At 46.1% G+C, this 20,874-nt stretch overlaps 1 protein-coding gene across 1 annotated transcript in view; it reads right to left on the minus strand.

Moving 5' to 3' along the window:
• Positions 1–756: 756 nt before the first annotated feature.
• NALCN (sodium leak channel, non-selective) overlaps positions 757–20,874 on the minus strand; it is a 285,252-nt gene continuing 265,134 nt past the window's right edge. Inside the window, 12 exon segments of the mRNA XM_040624300.1 lie at positions 757–2,530; positions 3,056–3,173; positions 4,924–5,073; positions 6,825–6,975; positions 10,140–10,266; positions 10,269–10,296; positions 12,831–12,946; positions 13,615–13,747; positions 15,125–15,218; positions 16,055–16,203; positions 17,122–17,190; positions 20,213–20,332. Coding sequence (XP_040480234.1) covers positions 2,337–2,530; positions 3,056–3,173; positions 4,924–5,073; positions 6,825–6,975; positions 10,140–10,266; positions 10,269–10,296; positions 12,831–12,946; positions 13,615–13,747; positions 15,125–15,218; positions 16,055–16,203; positions 17,122–17,190; positions 20,213–20,332 — 1,449 coding nt within the window. The 3' untranslated portion in view covers positions 757–2,336.

The raw sequence follows: 20,874 nt of genomic DNA on the forward strand, positions 1-20,874 counted from the left end.
TCTGGTGTGCTTGGAACCAACAGCGTCCTTTAATTAAAGGCAGTGGGTGGCATGATGACAGGATTAGTATCAGTGTCTGGCTCCCTAAGGACCAGGGAACGTTGTGGCCGAAGTTTTCCCATCTGCATAACCGGACTGTTTTATATGTTGATGAAAAAGCTAAGAGGGGTAGCACTTACCTTCTCGGCTTGCTGTCCGCTCTACTGGCTTCAGGAAACAGTAGAGATGAGTCCCACAGGAATTGCTTGGCTGTCTCACTTAATTGAAAATGTAGGGTGCTATGACTTTAAATGCATTGCTATTTGGCCCCTTGCTTCACTGCAGAATGAACAACAATGATGTTCTGCTGAACACCAGTTAACAGACGTTGTAGGAAGGGCTCAGCAGTTTTGTGAGAATGAAGCTGTATTACTCAAGTGTAATGAGCCAAAAAATAAAATCTCGTTTTCATGCAGCACGAGTGCAGGCTCCCACCCAGGCCATGTAAGATCCTTTTCTGTTTTATTGTGGGTTTGGAAGGTATTCACTCAGCATTATGGACACACACGTGAAAGGAACATTCTGGCTTAGGAACTGAACTGAAATGAATATCAGGGACAGAGCTTTTGCCAACTAATTATAGACAGAATATTCAAATACAGAGTTTGCAAAGTGCCTGATTCCTAATGATCCCACCCCCTAAACCCCATTCCCCCCTTCCACACATGAGAAAGGGTTTAGAGATGACCATCAACTCAGAGTAAATTCTTTAACAAAGTCAATATTTATTTGATTTGCTTATATACAAAAAGTAAACTCCAACTGAACATAAAACCAAATAAAATCCTTTCGGCCGCACTGACTTGAATTACCCATTATTCTAGAGTCACAGCTAATCCTATAAACAATAGATGGTACCACAACGTTACCCATTATCCTAAAGTCACAACTAATCCTATAAACAATAGATGGTACCACAACATTATCCATTATCCTAGAGTCACAACTAATCCTATAAATAGATGGTACCACAATGTTACGTTTGTTATACGGAAAGGATTCGGCTATTTTAAGAACGTTAAATAGATAAAAAGAGACCATAAAGCAACCCGGGGTGTCAAAGGACTCAGGGATCATCGCTCCATGAAAAGAAATCATCGAAACAGCAAATCTCCAATCAAAACGGATGTAGTTAAGAGCCTGGATGCACTTCTCCTTGGTTGACCCAGCATAAGAGGCCCAGGTACTTTGTAATCAAGTTGCATTTTAATTGTCCCAGAGCACATGAAACAAATACAGCTGAGTTGTGGGGTCCTTAAACTGTGGGTTCCAAGCAGGATTTTGCAAAGTTGCCATTATTTCCATAGAAGAGTCTGGGAGCAGGGAGTCATTTTGAATCCAACACGGCACTGGTGCGCTGCGATCAACTCATAATGTCTTCGCCGACTTGATGGCAAAATGGACATAGCCTGGGTAGGAATTGAAGCCAGTGATAACAACCCACACCTGAAGATTTCTTTAATAGGCTGAATCACGTAGTTTTACGCTTTTTGCTAAACTTAGTTATTAAAAGGCTTTGAAAGAAACTCAACATCTTTACGTAACCGTGTACCTCCAGCGATCCATGTACATGTTTGTTTTAAAGCAGTTGGCTCCTTGGGCCAATTTCCTTGCCTGGTCCCTGCACACCCAATTCTCTAGGAAGCAGGCAACGGTTTCATCAGAGAGACTGAGGCCAGAAATTGACTTGGTCTGACCTCTAAATATCTTGTGCATATTTTTACGAATGACATGAGAAAAAGAATATACTTTTAAAAATTCAGAATCTGTAGTTTGTAAAACTACTATCAATTTAGTATGAGCTCAGTGCTGACCTTTTCAGATCAATCATAAATAACAAATTTTCCCAAGGGAAGTATTTCTGGTGGAAGTGGGAATAACATGAACTAAAGCTACAGCTTCTGTACCATAAATATCAGCCACTTTGGGCTTAGCACTCTTTCAGGGGGTGGTAATACTGCCTAAGAGCATATATGAATATACACCTTAGTTCACCTAGACAGGATATATGAAATGTCTGAATGATCTACACCTGGTACTGGGCAATATTACGAATACTACCATTACGTGAATTTTCTTGAACACCCGTCACAACCCCTCATATGCACAATTGCGACAGACCAAGGTTTACGCCTTCCTACGGCAGGACAAAAATCCACTTAAAAAAAGAAATCTCGAGACAGGGTGGAATTAAACAACGTCTGAAGTCCGGACTGCCCACTAGTGGACGTTAGACCGTAGGAGTACAACGTCAGAAAACAGTGTTCCCTCGAGACCTTGCTCTGAGCCGAGTCCACCTAAATATCCAGAAGGTCATCGCCACTTTCGTCGCTCTCCACCGTCAGCTGCCGGGTCCACCACTTCTTAACCTCTGAACCGCACGACGCCGTGTCAGTCATGGGGTTCATTTTGCACACTACGGATTTCATTGTTGTGCGCCCTGCAAATCGTAAGTTGACCGAAGACACTGAGTGGCTTATTGGTTTGGGTGCTGTGGAATTGACAAGAGTCCTATGAGCAATGCGGAGCTGTTCAGCCCTGTGCAAGCCATCCCCGAAAAGCTGTGATATCCCCAGCAGTAACAACGAAACCAGTCCTGTAAACACCTCCCGACCCATAGATGGTAAGTATGAGCCCCTTCTAGCTCTCGGTTCTTTATAGTCATAAACTTTATATGCATGGTCTTTAAAATTATGTTCATGGACAACTAGTAATACCATTTGAAAGCGTGCTACCTGCCCACCACCGCACTTTGAGATAATCACAAAAAACTTAACCAAAAAAATCACTAAATGTTCCAATCTGGGCAAATACAAGTGTCACAGAAATATGGGTGAGCAGGTGTTCATTAGTATACACAAAGAAAAAAAAAAGACAAAGATAAAGGACGGGTACTGTAAGCAATAGTGAGGGGAGTCTAAATACTTGAGAGGCAGACCTGAATTTGAAATCCGAGACCCAAAACCCACGGAGTGTAGACACCTGAATCAATGGCGGAGGGACCCGGAGCACAAACCTGAGGGCAGCCGCCACTGCCCAAACTTCCTCTGGGGCTTCCCGGGGTCTGTGGCGTCCTGCCGGCCGCCGCCTCTGTCCGACAGCGTGGGGCTCAGGAGCTGCTGCTGGCTGCTGGTCTGCGCGGGCGAGATGAGGTGGTTAGGGTTCTGTCTCACCGCTGTGCTCCCCTTCTGCCCTATGCACTGCTCTGGGCTCTCATTTTATTGTAAGAAAGGAGGAAAGCACCATAGGAAAACCAGTGGGAAAAATAGTATGGGAGCCACAGAGTCCACAATGGGGAAGGGAGAAGAGAAAATGGGTTCAGAGAGTCCAGGAAAGTGAGGGTCACCACTGCACGTGGTGAAGGGGGACGCAATTCTCCAGGTAGCGCCTCCTCCTGGCAGCCCTCCAGGATTCCTTCACTCCCAGGGCCACTGCCCACACCCCTCCCGCCAGCCCCTGGGGTGTCTCCGTGGACTAGGAAGGAAGGCGGGCTGCAGGGACTGCTCGGTTTGGCCAAAGTATATTCTTGCCAACCTGGAGGTCAGTCCTAGTGCTGCAGGAAGAGAGTTCTCAGCAGGCAAACTCTCCCGCAGCCCAGAGCAGAACGAAGCTTATACCAGTTAAGACTAATGTCAGGGAGAAATGCTGAGACTCTCCACACATTTTACTCTCTCGGGTGCACTGTCACCTTCCCCTTTCCTCCTTTCCTATCAGCCTCTTGGTCTTCACATCTCTTATTTCCTCTTGGTTTTTTGATTACCTCATGGGTGGGGTTTTTTGTTGGTTTACCTAAAACCAGAGAGTTCCGTAATCATCGCTTTGCCAGCCTCATCAGCCCTGCCTGGCTGGCTGGATCCTATCCCTGCTCCCTGGCCCTGGTGGCAGGGCCATTGTAGAAGCCTCTGTTCCCCCCCACCCCGCTCTCTTCCCCCTCCCCTCCCCCCTCCGCCTTTACGGACTGTCCCTGCACGGGTCCCTGTTGTTGGCGGCAGATGATTCCTACATGCTGAGGGGCCAACAGCATGAAATCCACTCCAAACTGGACTTTGGAACAAGAGGTCCCCTTGGAGCGTCCCGCTGGGCCGCGCAGCCTCAGGCTTCAGTATTTAGGGCGGACCCCCGGCTGGCTGTGTCACTGCACGCCATGAAGCCTGACGCTGCCAGGGGGCTCATCTCGGAATGCTGGATCAACTCCAGCCGGTGCACGACTGCGCCCTCAAAAAGGGCAGGACCTCCGGCCAGCTGCTGGTCCCCGCGCAGGGCTCTCCAGGGTGCCCGCGCCTCTCTGCGCGTCTGTATGGACACGGGCATTGCGTCTGGAAACGGAAATAAGCTACGCCCGGGTAAAAAGAAGGTCCTCAGGCGAATCCTCCTGAATTCCATAGGCTTCCGATGCCCAACTAAGGAAGGACAAACCCTTCATGAGTCGATTTAAGGAGGCTGGTGGCCAGTTACAAACATCGCCACTGACTCCACCGCAAGTTCCTAGGACTTGGTAGAAGCGAGCGTGTAGGGCAGAGTTTCAGGCAAAGCACGTTCTTCATGTAGTATCACTGGACTCCAGTTAAGCGCATAGAGACAAAATGTTAACTCTTTAGACAAAAATCGACAGAACTGGTAAGTTCTGGGCATTCACTTTTCTTTTTTTTTGTTTTTAGTATTCCTACAACTCAGAATCAGAATCCTTTGAAATAACCCCAAACGATTCTGAGCTGCAAAGATCCAAACATAATCTGGATCAACATGTTCCAATCGTTTTTAACTTAAAACTTCCAATTAGAAATACTGTCACCTTGTTTGAAATGGCTATGTGAACAGCACCAATTTATTTTTTATTTTTAGAAATGCACGTACTGCCCTCGGAAGGACGCCTCGCACCCGTACCTCAGATTGCGCATTGTTACCCTGACTGTTAGCGTTCGCGTCCTCACTGGGCTGCGTGGTCTCGATGCTGGGCGGGTTCAGGAAGCGGCTCAGCTCCTGCTGTTGGCTCTCTCTCAGGCTGTGGATGATGCTGCAGGACTGCTGCTGTTTCTGTGGAAAATGATTACTCTGTCGGTAACAGAAAAATCAGCCTAACAGCCCCCATCCCCCACCATTCAAATCGTATTTTCTTCTCTCCTCTCCGAAGAACCTGTATGCTTGGTGACCTCTAAGGAGCGGCCAAATGAGGATGCTTCACTCATTTCCCTATCACACTGCTATGAAGGAGGGCGTAGACACGCCAACCCATGCTTATTTGCATTACAATAGGAATAACTATGTCCACTGATACAGCTTGTGCTGTATTTAAAGTAGAATTTTTGAATCGCTAATGTAGGTGTTCTATTTTTTCCCCTCTTATTGTGCTCTGTGCTCATTAAGCCAATACTGACCGCCCTAGGCAGAGAGCCGTGGGTGGATGAGCGAAACCCTTGCTCTCGCCTTGGCTCTTGGATAGGAGCAGGCCAGTCTGTCTCGCACACACTCAGAAGCACTGTCTGGTGTTGAGCCAGCTCCCCGGGCCCTCTTGGGGCCTGTGGGGAGCAGGCTGGATCCCCCAGAGTGAGCAGGGCTATGACGGGTCAGCTGGAGGAGGTTGGGCTGTTTTGTTTCTCTGGGGACCTTTTCTCCTCCAATAGAAAGATATGTTTCCTGCAGCTGGTGTTGTTCTGAGAAACAGGATTTAAAAAATCTGTTAAATATAAATATTTAGTGACTAATTTGATTTTTTTCCTCTGTGAACGGTAAGTCAAAAACATTCATAAAAGTAATTATCTAGTAGAAATGCCTATTGTAAACACAGTGTATGTCAACATAGTATGTGTCCATTGATTTATGAGTCAGAGAATCTTATAAGCTTGTAATTCTAAAGGCAGCACACAGATCATTTAACTCCCAGGAGAGGTGACCTCTGTTAAAGACCAAACAATATTATCAATGGTATGGTGGAATTTTTAGAAACAGTTTAAAAGTAGTTTTGTAAATTCACTTGCCACTCAACATGTAGAGATTTTGGGCATTTTGAACAGTTGAGTTTGATAAATGGAGATCACAAATATTTTAATATCAGTAAACTCCTTTTTTTTTTTAGGGAGAGGGAGAGCGGGGGGGGGGGGGGGGGGGGGAGCGGTGGGAAGAGGGAGAGAGAGAGAAGAGACTCTTATGCAGGCTCCACAGTCAGCGTGGAGCCTGATGTGGGGTTCGATCTTATGACCCTGAGATCATGACCTGAGCCAAAATCAAGAGCCGGATGCTTAACCGCCTGAGCCACCCAGGAGCTCCTCAGTAAACTGCTTTTTAAACATTCATGTTCTATTATAAAAATGTGATTCAGTGGGAACGTCTTATGGTCTGTGCTAAAGAGGGCGCAGCTGGGTCTGGACTGGAGCTGAGGAACGAATCATCATGTGGCCATCACGAGGGGATGACGCTGACATAGCTGAAGGGCCGCGACACCGATCACAGGAGGATCTCATCCCGTTGCTCACGAAACTCTGTTCTCACGAAACTCTTTTCTCTTCTTCTTAAAAGGTTTTATTTATTTATTTGAGAGAGAGAAAGAGAGCATGGTAGGGGAGGGGCAGAGGGAGAGAGAGAATCTCAAGCACACTCCCCTCTGAGCAGGGAGCCCGATGTGGGACTTGATCCCAGGACCCTGAGATCATGACCTGAGCTGAAGGCAGACGCTTAACTGACTGAGCCACCAGGCACCCCACCCCCCACCCCAAGCTCTTTTCTTTTCTCCCTCTTCTTCGCCCTTTGAGAGGAGGAAATAAAAACCCAGACATTTCCAGTTGACTCACAGCTCTGATGCGCTTTAAGCACTTTTTCAGCCACATGCGGATGGTCTGCTTGGCCACCTCCTCCTCGATAGTGTACTCCAGCTGCTCCCTGGCCAGCAGCTCCTCCAGCTGCAGACTCTTCCGGATGTCAACCGACCGGTAGGAGAGCATGCTGGTGGGGGGACAGGAGAGCATGCCAGGTCTGACTCCCCTGCGATTCTGACCGGTAGACATCTCAAACTCCAGAGAGGAGATCAGTCCAACCAAGGTAGTGTCCCTGTGCCACTGGGCTAGGGGGAGACCTGGGCTAGTTATGTCACCTCCTCTGTAAGATGAGGATACTCATGGTACCCACTAATTAAGTGCTTGAGTTAAGACTTGTGAAGTGCTTACAGCAGTAAGTGCCATGTAAGTGTTTGTAAAACAAAAGATTCAGGCTGGGCCCTCATCTCCATTATCAGCTGCTTAAGGCTTTGGAACATTCCCTGTAGAAGGAAGAGTGCTCTCTCTATACTTTTGTCTCATTCAGGTCCAGCTGGGGATGGTTAACAGGCTTGGCCAAAGGTCACGCTTCCCGCTCCCTCCCCTCCCCCCATTCCCCTCTCCATTGATCTCTTTTGCGCCCCTGGATCTTCCTCATTCATTTTGGTGGAAGCAAAGTCAGGGTAGAAGACTCGCTCCCATTCTGACCTTGGCACAACAGGTCCAGGCAGTGCCTCCTGGGGGCCCTGCCTGTGAGCTCTGTACCGCCCCTGCAGCCCACGTCACGGCACGGAGGTGCTCAGGAGGCCCCCCATGCAGCACTGCTACCCTGACCTCTTTGCTGAGGCTCTTCCCACCATGAGGAAGGAGATGTGTTTGCTCTTCCTCTCATCCCTGCCTCATCCAGAATCTGTCACTGCCGAACTGTTTTCGTCATTCACTGAGCTATAGGGCCAGGGAGGGGCAACCGATACCCCCATTGGCTTCGCCTGGGCCCATTTTATCAGATATCTCACTGGGTTCCAGAGAGGCTGAATGATAATTGCTAATGACAGTGGTTATGTCCCCGTGCTTTGCTTTCAGCCCAAAATATTTGTCACCAGGAGGAACGACTTGGTGACGTTCTGAGAGAGACAGCATCCTTTGCTAATCACACGTATTTTGTGCCTCTCTTTCTGCCCTTAACTTGCCCCTGGAAGAAGTGAATAGTGGGAAGTAAAACAATTAACTTGAGAGAACCTTTCCCAGGCCCTTCTTGTTCTGACCTCTTTTCAAATTTCAGTCCCAAGCGTGTTTCTGTATACCTGAGTGCTTCTGAATGCGTGTCACCGTAACCCAACACTTCACCTGCCAAGTACGAGCAGCGTGATGGAAACAGCTACTGCTGGAGGAGGGCCTTGCCTTTTCCTGTGCATGGACCTCTTTGAGAGTGGAGCCTATGGGACTTTGCATAGAAGAACGTTTTAAATGCATAAAATAAAATACCTATTATTACAAAGGAAACCAACTATACTGAAATGCAGTTCTCATATTTTCTTTAAAAAGTGATGATAGAATGAATGAAGAAGATGTAGTATATATACACTGGAATATTTCTCAATCATAAAAAAAGAATGAGATCTTGCTATTTGTGACGACATGAATGGACCTAGAGGGTATTATGCAAAGGGGAATAAGCCAGAAAAAGAAAGACAGATACCATGTGATTTCACTTACATGTAGAATCTAAAAAATAAAACAAAGCAGAGATAGACCCATAAATACAGAGAGCAAACTGGTGGTTGCCAGAGGGGAGGGGGCTGGGGGGCTGGGCGAAACAGATGAAGGGGAGTGGGAGGTCCAGGCTTCCAGTGTTGGATTGAATAAGTCACGGGAATGAAAAGTGTAGCATGGGGGATATGGCCACTGATGCCGCACCAGCGTTGTTTGGTGACTGATGTTACCTACTCTTGCAGTGAGCTTAGCAATACATACAGAGTGGTTGAGTCACTGTGCTGTATGCCTGAAACTAATGTAATATCGTGTGTCAACTCTACTTCAATTAAAAAAAGTAAAATTAATTTTAGAAAAATTTTAACAAGATGGGGTCATAGTAACATAAATGCTTCTTTATTATTGCATTAAATAATAACATCCAGCTGAGGTCAAATGACCACCGCAACTTAGAAGTACTGGTGAGTGTAAAGGATATTTAAGCTATCAGCGACGTCAATGACGTGATCTGAGAATACCTGTGATTCCTGCTCGCGACAAAGACGCACGCATTGTTAATATGGCTGTGGTTTGTCGCCTGCATTCATCACTGACGGAAATGCTGCATTTCCGGGAGTGATTCATGAAAATAAAGATGGAATTGTTTCCAAGTCCATGGACCTCTGGAATTTATCCATGGATTCCTGTTTAAAACGCTGTTATGGACTGAATTGTTTTCTGCCCTAAAAAAATAGATGTTGGAGTCATAACCCTCAGTACCTCAAAATGTGATCTTATTCAGGAATAGGTCACTGTAGATGTCATTAGTTAAGATGAGGTCATATCGGAGTGGGCTGGGTCCCTAATCTAATATGAATGGTGTCCTTATAAAAGGGAAGATGTGGACACACACACACACACACACACACACACACACATGCACATGGGGAGAACCACACATGAAGGGGGAGGCAGGGATCGGGGTGATGTTTCTACAGAGATGGCTGGCAAAACCCCAGAAGCTGGAACAGATTCCCCCTCGCAGCCTCAGAAGGAATCAGCCCGGCCGACCCCTTGAACTCAAGCCTCTGGCCTCCAGGACTATGAGACAATACACCTGTTTAAGCCGCTCAGTTTACGGTACTTTGTTTCCTTTGTCCTGTCTGGGTACTCACTGAACGGAAAATGTGGCTTGCCATCCAAGCGGGGGGCAACCATCACAGAGCGCCCCACGTGTGAGAAGATCTGGACTTTAGCCCCAGCTTGACCACCGAGGCTGCGTCACTGAGCAAGACACATGACTCTCCGGGACCAGCTCCTTCCTCACAAAACAAGGGGCGGCTGTGCTCCGGAGGCCCCTTCCTCCTCCCCCTCCCCGTTAGGGGCTCCCCAGTCAGTGAGGGGCACTCCTGGGGACATCAGGCGACTGCTTCTCCCTGCTCCTGTGTGAGACACTCACTCAGACACGGTCCTTACAGGACGGTGACAAAGGCCCCTTGGAGCCTGAGCAGCGCGGCCTCAACTTGTCACCTCAGGGCACATGGCATCTTGGCTTAGGAACCCCCTTGTTGGCTGTGTTTCACCAGGCCTTGAACGGCCACGGCTTCAGGCCCTGGACTCGGGTCTGCTCTGTGACCCGCAGCTGGGAAGACCCCCTCGTACCTGAGGACGTCGTGGAAAGTGACGTCACCCCCGTTATGCAGCCTCTCCATTTCGTAGCACATGTGCTTAAACAGGAGCTTGTCTTTGTCCAGATCCACCTCCAGCCTCCCCCGGAGCAGCCTCANNGGAACTTCACCCGGAAAGTTGGAATCACCCCCTGGCGGGCAGAGCACAGTAACTGGTAAATCATCTTTAGGCCATAAGGATTCGCTTGGGATTCTATTTTCACAGAAAAAAAACAAAAAAACCAAAAAAACAAAAAACCAAAACCCTGAAACACCAGCTCTTTTTCTCAAAAGATAACATAATCAGCACCGGGCAGCCAGGAAGTTGCTGGCCTCCCCCGGGCCTGGGTGAGGGGGTGTGCTGACAGGAGCACCACACTGAAGGCTGGGCGCTTGGATTTTCTGCTGGTGCTTCCCGGCAGCCCTGGGAGCCTGGGAGGGTGCAAAGTAGGCCCTCTGCCTCCCTGGCCTCAGCCCCGGCTTTACCGGGCTCCTCTTCTCCCGGCCTGTCTCACTGACTCAGCCCCTGCTCATCTGTTTCTCTAAAACACATGCTGAGTGGGTTGGTAATGTGTGAATCACAAGAAAAAGCAGAACATTCCCATGTACACGAGCCTCCTCTTCACTGCGCCTAGATGCCTCAACCTCTCAACACTCATTCTAAGTGGTTCTTCTAGGGAATGATCACTCCTGTTCAGGTCTTCTCCATTATTAGAACAGTTACATACAAGAGAATCTGGTCAGAGCAGCTCCAGGTTCTGAAAATCGAACACGTGTGGCTCCCTCATGGGCAGCACCACCTAGCCTCTGGGAATGCAGGCCCTGGGCAAGGGGCAGGGACAGGGGCAACCCGTGAATTCCTGACAGTTACTGACACCTTAGCCTGTGACCCGTGGCACCATTATTTTTTTTATTTTTTATTTTTTTAAAGATTTATTTACTTATTTATTTGACAGAGAAAGACAGCGAGAGAGGGAACACAAGCAGGGGGAGTGGGACAGGAAGAAGCAGGCTCCCAGCGGAGCACAGCCCGATGTGGGGGGATTACACACACACACACACACACACACGGATCACGCCCTGAGCCGAAGGCAGACACCTAACCACTGAGCCACCCAGGAGCCCCCGGTGGCACCATTATTGACGTGTGTGTCCAAGGAAAACAGGTTCCTGCAGGCAGCCATCTTGGAGCTGCAGGTGGATCGAGGGAAGAAGGGAGAACTGGGTCAGACGGCCACACGTGCAGGCCACTGTCTCAGAGAAAGTCCCCTGAGCCTGGTGCCTGGGGAAGTGGGGGGCGTCAGGGAGATGGGGGCAGAAGGGGAGGGGAAAGCCAGGCATTACCGTGCAGGCCTAGCTTGGTATGCCCCTTTCCTCAGCCTGTTTTTTTTTTTTTTTTTAAGATTTTATTTATTTATTTGACAGAGAGAGACAGCCAGCGAGAGAGGGAACACAAGCAGGGGGAGTGAGAGAGGAAGAAGCAGGCTCCCAGTGGAGAAGCCTGATGTGGGGTTTGATCCCAGAACGCCGGGATCACGCCCTGAGCCGAAGGCAGACGCTTAACGACTGAGCCACCCAGGCATCCCTCAGCCTGTTCTTTTTTTTTTTTGTTTTTTAAAGATTTTATTTATTTATTCGACAGAGATAGAGACAGCCAGCGAGAGAGGGAACACAAGCAGGGGGAGTGGGAGAGGAAGAAGCAGGCTCATAGGGGAGGAGCCTGATGTGGGGCTCGATCCCATAACGCCAGGATCATGCCCTGAGCCGAAGGCAGACGTTTAACCGCTGTGCCACCCAGGCGCCCCTCCTCAGCCTGTTCTGGCTCCTTGGTCTTCATGTCCTTTGTGAACTCTTCCTGCAACGATTTTTGGATCTTCCCCCCTACATTTTCCCACAGCAGAACTTTGTTTTCAGAGGTCGGGTCTAACAGCACCTCCCCAACCAGACCGTCATGGCCACCCCACTAAAGTGGCCTGCCCCCGCCCCCAGTCCAACCAGTCTCTATTACCTTCTGCAGAGTACTTATAGCTTCTTGAGATAATAATAATAATTATAATTAGTTTCACTCTTTATTAGAACAGAGGCTCTGAGAGCATGGGGGCCTTTCCATGGTGCTCATTGCTGTATCCCCAGCACCCGAGTGTTTGTTGAGATGAAGAATGGGGAAGAATGGAGCAGCAGAAGAAGGTGCTGCAGTTTCGGCTAATTCTAGGAAATCCTGGGTAAGCTTTAAGATTAAAGTATTCAAAGAGTAAGTCCAAAATAATTAAAAATAACTTTCAGAAACCACTCAATAACCCTTTCACACTTCTTATCAAGATTGCTGTCGGTGGCTCTCTGTGGCTCTGTGTTACACCATCGCTCTGGTGATTTGAACTTTCCCCCTTTTCCTGCCCCCAGCCCAGGGCTGGTTTCTTCAGAGCTTCCTTGGTTTCCTTTCCTTGGTGACTTTCTGAATGTCCAAAGAAGAGGACGTCCATGGTTGGACAGGACATGAGGGGGGCCATTCTGTCCCTCTCCCCTCTCAGCATATTCTGCAGAATGGTCAATGGCGGCTTTCTACAATTCACCAATGGCCATTCCAAATTCACTAGATGTCCACTGGTGACAAAAAGACCACTTACATGTTTGAGGAAGGGCAATGCCTCTCTTTGGGGAGGGCATGAGCAGCAGCCCCCTTTCCTACCTCTCGTTTATCATCCACCATATTCCATATGATTTGAAAGTGGCGAAGATCGTTATAACTTAGAAGCTGGTCCTCCTCCGTGGAATAAAACAAGGAGAAATTCTCCACAATGATGGCTAAGAAAAGAAAAAAGAAAAGTGGAGAAGTTAGATAATTATGCTAATCTGTCATTTTTTAGAAAAAGTAAAACATCTATTATAAATAATGGATTTTTTCACCTACGTTATAAGCCAAATTTTTAAAGTGCTTTTAGTGTGTTTTCCAAGTTGGCATATCTTACACTTGGACTAAGCTATTTATCCAGCTCCTGCCTTTCCAAAACATGAGGGTCAGGAGCATAAACAGACATTCTGTGTGTGGAGATATCCATGCCAGCTGGCTTTCACTCTCAGTTGACAGTTCCAGAGCAGTTTTTAAAGGTCGGATTGGGTTCTGGGTGGCCCCACACCTGGGTGAACGCCATGTATCTTTCAAAAACATAACTGGGATCTTTCAAGGCCATAAAGGTAGGCTTCCCTGAGATCTGTTCAACTCAACACATAAGAAGAGCTCTTTTGAAATTAATGATCATAATTAATAGGACAACTCGTGAAATTGCAATCAACTGTCATTTACATGCCTTTCAAAGGTCTTTTCAGCTTCTGGATAGAGACGCAACAATTTATAATTAATGCCGTGAAACACCCGCCCCAAGCAATCTGGGATAATTACTTGCAAATTGTACATAATTCTCTAAGTACCTGAGCGTAAGCATATTAGAACATATTCAAGGAACATCACTTACCTACAAGCAGGTTTAGCATGATGTAGGCAATGATGACATAAAATGAACAGAAATACATAAGCGCCCCGGCGTAATTTCCGCAGTCTGTCGCCCAGTATGTGAATTCATCTGGGGTGCAGAAGGGAGGCTGGACCTACGGGGCCACGGGGGACAGGGAGGAGGGGTGAGAGTGAAGAATACAAATTTCTGCTGTTGTGAGGGAACGATTCCTCCACACAGAAAATATAATTAATTTCAAAGTTAGTGTCTCAGAAGCTACATACATCGAGTACATCATCCGTGGCAAAAATCAAAAAGAATATTTCATTTATTCTACACTTCCAGGCTCGGAGAATCCCAAGTTCATTGCCTTTTTAGAAGCACAATGAAAATGAACCAGTTTCTTCCAAGAGATAGTCTTTCTGCCACCTCCACTAGTCTCTCCGAGAGACCTGGTTTCTTTCAGCCAGAGAGACCAACTCTTTCTTCTGCATTCCCAGAGCACTCTGCCTGTTCTTTATTAGAACTTATTTAATTCTGCCTTATAGTGTATCTGATTCGGTAAATTCTGCCCCCATTCATTCATGCATAGAGTTCTCTAGCTCCTACTATGTACTAGATTTCCACCCAGTGCTGGAGACAGACAACAAGTCTAAGCAAGACCTAGACTCTGTCCCTCCTTCACTTGCTGACAGTCTAGAACTCTATGCTTTACGGGAGCCACGGACTGCATGTGGCTATTAAAATGTAAATGTATGTTAATTCACATCAAATACCATTAGATAAAATTTAGAATTCAGTTGCTCAGGTGCACTAGTCACATTCAAGTGCTCAGAAACCACACAGGGCTACTGAATGGGACAGAGCAGATTGCCGGAAATTTCTTTCGGACAGCATTGTTCTTGAGGTCGTGAGAGAGGAAATAGAGATGAAATAATCAAGCCAGTAACTCACGACACTTGGGATACACCCTACGAAGGGGAAACGCGGGGTGCTGTAGGAACATCGCAGTGCAGTCTTAGCGTGGGGCGGGGACTCCTGATGGAGCTGATGTCCTATGGGAGACGGGAGGGACAGCGAGGAGAGGAGAGGACCCAAAGCGAGGGTGTAACTCAGAGCCTGGCCGTAAGCTCCTTGAGCATGCTAGGGAGACCTAGCACCTAGCATACGGCCAAGTATAAACCAGGCACTTGTGAACAGCTGTTGAATAAGTTCAGTTAAAGCAGCGGAACTCCCCTGGCTGTACCGGACTGCCAAAATGTTACAGGTGGGAGGGAAGGAACAATGCCCACACAATGTGGATCCGGCAAATGGAACTACGATAGCTCAAGCTAGGTTCGCTGGTTATTCTTCCTGCCTATGCCCATACACTGTAATGGAAAAGAATGCAATTTTATGACCTAAACGGCCAAGCTTTGTGGTTTGTACACAAAGTCTTGATGCTAACGAGGTTAACACTGCCAAAATGGCATAGCAAAGAGTTTCATGTGGTTCGACGTTGAGGCACTGTTAGGGATGAAGAGAAGTTTACCATGCAGTCATGCATAATCTTATTCCAGTCTTCGCCTGTGACAATTCGGAACAGTACGGTGATGGCTTTGCCCGCTGAGGAAAAGTTGGCATGCCTAGTTAAGGAAGAAAAACCAGAACGTGGGTAGTTTGTCATGAAGTAGTAAGGCGTCACCACTAAAACAGGTAGCAAATTTGGTTGCTAAGTTACCATGTCTAAGGCTATACCCTCTTAATGTGCTTGTTATTCATACTTGCCCTCAAGCATAGCTGTCTGAACCCAGCCCTAGCATGGCGCCCCCTGGCCATGCATCTTGAATGACTGAGGGTCCCAGCTTTGACAAGTACAAGTGATTCCTTCTTTCACATGGATTTGCTATAAAAAGTGGAACTGCCATGGATCAAATGAGTAATCTCTGCAACAAGACACATTTGTACTTAATTTGCTGTGTAATTATTTTTTTAAAAAAACTATGAGGTGCTTCCACAAAATTTAAGATAATCCTTGAAAAATGCTTTTCCCATATAGTAACCATTTTGGGAGTTATAATTCCCATGTTTGGCTTAAAAAAGAAGAAAAAGGAAGACCCAAAGTCATCTTAAAGTGTAATTAAAAAAAAAAGAATATATTGTTTCTTGGCAGTAGATGGACAGAACTCACCAGGATATTAGGAGTGGTTATTCCTGAATGATGGTAGATTTGGAATTATGGATTCATGTTACATTATGGGAATATTATGGAAATAAGGTTTCCAAAGTCAATATGGAGGCTGTTTTAATGAGAAAAATGTCATTTAAAATTTGGCCATTTTCTTCGGTTTTTGCTTCCAACTGATCGCTTCCCCCTTCCCTTTCGTCTTTAATGGGCAAAAGTCATTCAGATTTTTATTCATGATTTCATGTCCAAAAAAGTTTGCTTGAAAAATGAAGAGAAAGATACATATACACCCACCTGTTAATGTTCTCTCCGTATTTCACGGTACCGAAGAGAACAACACCGGCAAAAGCATAGCACAAGAGCAAGAGGAACATGCCGACTATGATGAAGAAGCTCTTGTACATGCTGACGACCACCGTCAGCAGCAGCATCTTCAGCGTCACCTGCACCGACAGGAGGCGGGGAGGAGAAAATGAATATTCAACTCACGTAGCCTGGCAAACCTGGGAAGTGAATGACAGGTACGCAAGCCGGTACAAGAGTGACCCTCATTTGACAACTGCTGTGAATTGATTCTTATTAAAGGCTATTAAATCTGAATATTACTAAAAAAAAATTAGAAAGAAATTCAACTTGTATTTCAAACTGTTCAGCCTTTTCAGCCAAATTGATAAAAGCCCCTCCCTAAAATTCCTAGCTTTCCGTTTTCTCTTCTCCCTCTGCCTGTCTCTCTGAGGAGGGCTGTCCATTCTTGGCCTATCCCACCAAGTAGACTCGGGATTCTTCCAAAAACAGATGTTCACAGAAACAAGCCTAAACAATGACAAAATACTAAATAGCATCAAACATCGAATGTACTGAATATGTCTATTTATGGAACGTATATGAAATAATGTCAGTAATGAAAAAGGAAGCAACTTTAAAAAATGAAAAATAGATGCAGAGTGTATGCACGAACAAGAAAAGCATATAAAAATCTGGGATCACAGAATCAGGAAGCTTCATTAAAGATTATTTTTCTTTGCAATGATGTAACTTTATGACAAATAAAACAATAAAAATAGTGTTAAGACCATTGGTTTTTGCTTCCATGCCCAATATGCTCTCTTTAGTTGATGATTGAGTTCGTCTAGCAAATATGAAGAATAAATAACACAACATGAATGTCAGGAAACATGTCAAAGATAACTAAGCTACTGATTCATTTTAATATTTAATACTTGCTCATTTGGACTTAGAATGACCAGCACTTTGTTAACTTCCACCCTGAAGACCCAGAAGGACGGCTGAAGTCAGTTAGGCTTTGCTCCTTTTTTCTGTGCATATGTAACCTTTGATAGCATCCTTTACAACGTACTCACATGCTTTCCACAGATGGAGAAAAACCGGAAGACAATCACGCAGGCACCCATCATGTAGGTATATGCGTTCTGAAATTTAAACAGAAGAGAGCCGCTCATAATGTGCACAAAAGATCTTGTTACAGTTCCAGTTTTCATTTTAAGTCTTCTGTGAAGTCTACTGAGTAATTAGTTTAATAAAATGTGAAATTCTTATAAGAAATTTATCTTTAAAAGGTGCTGAAAAGGTCACTGCCAAAACTCATGAATAAATATTAGCTATAAAATCAAATCTTAAATGAAACTTCGCTCCCTGTTTTGCTCAGCTGATTTCTGTATTTTAAAACTTATTTTACATAAAACAGTGACCAGCTCCTTTGAGGAGCAAGAAAAACGTAGGGTAACAATGCAACAAGAGGAGGCCAAGTGAGACCGGAAATGCAAGAATCCTGGCAAAGGAGGAGGTGTGGTGTTGGAAAAGATGGCGGGAGGTCAGCTTCCCCCTCTCTGAAGGTCTCCGGAGACTCTGGACACCAGCCGGCCACATTCTTGTAAGCTGATTTCAGAGATGTCTGCTCCACCCAGAAACACATCCAGCTCATTCTTCAAGTGTGCGATTGGCAGCGAGAGATGACTGGGTGTGCTTTATGACTAAGAAAGCTTCATCTCAGAAACAAAGATCCCATCAGCTAGTACCGCAATAACAACTGTGGCATTAAACTCATGCCAAAACATGATTTTTCTCGAGGAGCCTTGCTTTGCCAAGTGACAACAGTCACATATGGGCCCCCGGGAAGGGGGTCCGGTGACATCCTTGAGGTAGAAGGAAATGAATGTGTCTGCACAGAAATAACTTTGGATGGGAACAAGGACTGCATCTTCCTTCACAATAGACCACTTCAAAATAGAGTGAAGGATGAGCATCCTTCCAGAACTGGAAGTTCTTTCAGGAGAACAGAAGCGGTCAGGGAGAACAGGCAAGTTGGTCTTTTCGGTGGGAGATGTCCTCTCTGGGACATCCGGAATTAGGAAGCCTGTTCTCCTCTTCTGCTTGGACCAAGTAGCTTTTGGCTCCATTTGTCTAGGGCAAGATAAAAACATGGACTTTGCTGCTCCTTTCCACATTAGTTCCAAATCTGTTATACATGGCTTCTCACCTTGCATTCTGGAAGTGACGACACCCAACGGCTTCTAGGACGATGAGCCTCATCCTTTGCCTGGTCCTGAGAGGTGCCATCCAGATTTTGTGCCGTGTTCCCCTTGCTCCTTCTACTCCAGGCACAATTTCCCTCCTGCAGCGTTCCATCATATGGACAGCCGCCAACATGCCCCTCGTTATACAGACTAAACCCAGCCATCACTTCCACAGGGACATTTTCCAGGACCCCTCTGATGAAACCACCTCCTACTACTTTGTGTCATCCCAGGAGTGTGTGTCTTCCTCCATCTGCCTCGCTATGGCTGTAACTCTCATTGGCTTGGGAGAATTCCATGAATGCCTACCTGCAGCTGTCCCAAAGTGCCCCCAGCCTCTTGGATCATGACTAAACTTTCTGGCTTAAAACCTTAAAATAAAACAAAACATCAATTTCCCAGGCTGTGATGTCCACAAGAGCCGTGATGCCTTTGTTTTGTTCACTGCATTCTTCTCCATTCCCAGCATGGTGACTTGCACATCTTTCGTGCTCAAAACCATTTATCATTGGAGGAAATGGATCAGGGTGACTGCGGGCCTACTGAGGCTTGGCCCAGCTCCTGACGCTGAAGGTGACAGTTGATTTAAGAAGGACACTCAATACCTAGCTGCCTGAGCATAGCAATTTCATACAAAAGCACGCCCTCTGTAATGAGTAAATGGGTTCTGTGTGTGATGGATCTTTCCTGGCATGATTCTAACATCGGTGAGGATCAGAGAATGGGTAGAAGAGAGCGGGGAAATCTGATAACATTACTTTTATCTGGGATCAAAGAAGACTAAAGAAGAAGGTACTTATCATAATGCGTTATTGGTTTGTATACTCTTTTTACAGTTAGAAGAACTTCATGTGCTTGATCTCCTTAATGCCCATACAGAATGGATAGATTATGAAGTTATATCCCCAAGTTCAGAACAGGGAAGAAAGGATCGCTGAAGACAAATAACCCGATCAAGGCCGGAGAACGGTGGAGCCCAGAGTAGGGGCTTGAGAGCTCTGCTGTCCAGGATGGCAGCCACCAGCCACATGTGGTTACTGAATACTTGAATGCAGTGAGTCTCAGTTAAGTTGTGCGGTGAATGTAAAATACCCGCTCAAAGTTTTAGTACCAAAAAAAGGATATAACCTCCCTCCTGAATAATTTTTATATTGCCAACATGTTAAAATGGTAATATCTTGGATATGGTAGGCTGACATACCTTATTAAGTTAACACCACCTGTTCCTCTTAAACTTTTTTAATGTGGCTCCGAGAAAATTTGAAATTATATCCGTGGCCACATCTTGTTCTTACCAGACAACACCGGTCTAGATCTTAGTCAAGCGCACCCACGGGTATAGATTTTGAGCTGGACCTCAGACTACATGGAGGTGGAGGCATTTTAGGCAAACGAGTGAGAACTCAGGTGCAGACACTGAGAATGACGGGCTTCAGAGGAATGGCAGCTGGATGTCAGTTGGTAATAAGGCAGCAAAAGTGCCTGAAAATCCCACTGTGAAATACTGAGTAGAACGTAGTGGCACAGATGCTGTACTTCAGCTCAGAAAACTGGGTTTGAGCCTCCTGATACCAGCTCGCATGTGAATTTAGGCAGGTCTCATAATCTCTGTTTCCGTTGTTCTCTCTCTCTCTCTTTTATATTTCTCTTTTGGGAAAATGAGAGTTAAACTAGAAATCTTAAATGTTCTTCTCCTCATTCACATGCTCTAGGACTCTGAGGGGCCAGATTGAGTCTGTGTGAAGAGTGGGAGGGGTTGTGTGAGCAAGCACGGCCAAGGGCCCGTCAAGGTCAAGGCTGGATGTAGGCAGGTTACTCTGACAGGGGAGGGTAGACTGACCCAGACTGAAATGAGACCGGAAACAGGGTTACCTGAACCCAAGTTATCAACTAAAATAAACTTGAATTACGTGCATACCAGGAGGGCGAAGTGAAGTACCACCCAGACCACACCAAGCGACGTCACGAGCAGGTCGTATCGGTTTCTTCTGCTTTGCCAGAAACCGGCAGGTGACATTGCTATGATCTTCATCGTCACCTGGGGGAAGATAAGGAAGACAGTAAATAGAGGCTGAGTGTTCAGCATATATTTAAATGTGTGAACTTGAGGCACTTTTTTTTAAAGGATGTACAAACCAAAGTGAAGAATTTATTACCAAGAGATAGATACACAGATACAGATATATACATATAGATCTATCTATCTAAATTTTAAAGCTGGATAAGTTACAAATCTGTATTCTCCAGACTCTTTTCTCCTTGTTTTAGGACTAGTTCTGATAGCAGGACATTTTTCTTCCTTAAGTGAGAGACCATAGATTTTGGGAAACATCAACCAGTACAGGGTGAAATAAGAATCTGCTTGTATTTCAAAGAAGACTGCCCTGGAAAGTGATATTATTACGGACTATATATTAAAATAATCCTGTCTGGGCCACCTCCCTTGGCTGCCACATTGCAGTTTGAGTCCCTGAATTACGGTGGTCTTTGCAGTTCAGTACAAAGACCTGAACTCACATAACCAGACAGGCCAACATCCAGACACAACAATCAACAGCAGTTAGCCTTTTCTGCTGTTAG

Source organism: Ursus maritimus, unplaced genomic scaffold (assembly GCF_017311325.1).
Source record: "Ursus maritimus isolate PB19 unplaced genomic scaffold, ASM1731132v1 scaffold_10, whole genome shotgun sequence".
NCBI lineage: Eukaryota > Metazoa > Chordata > Mammalia > Carnivora > Ursidae > Ursus > Ursus maritimus.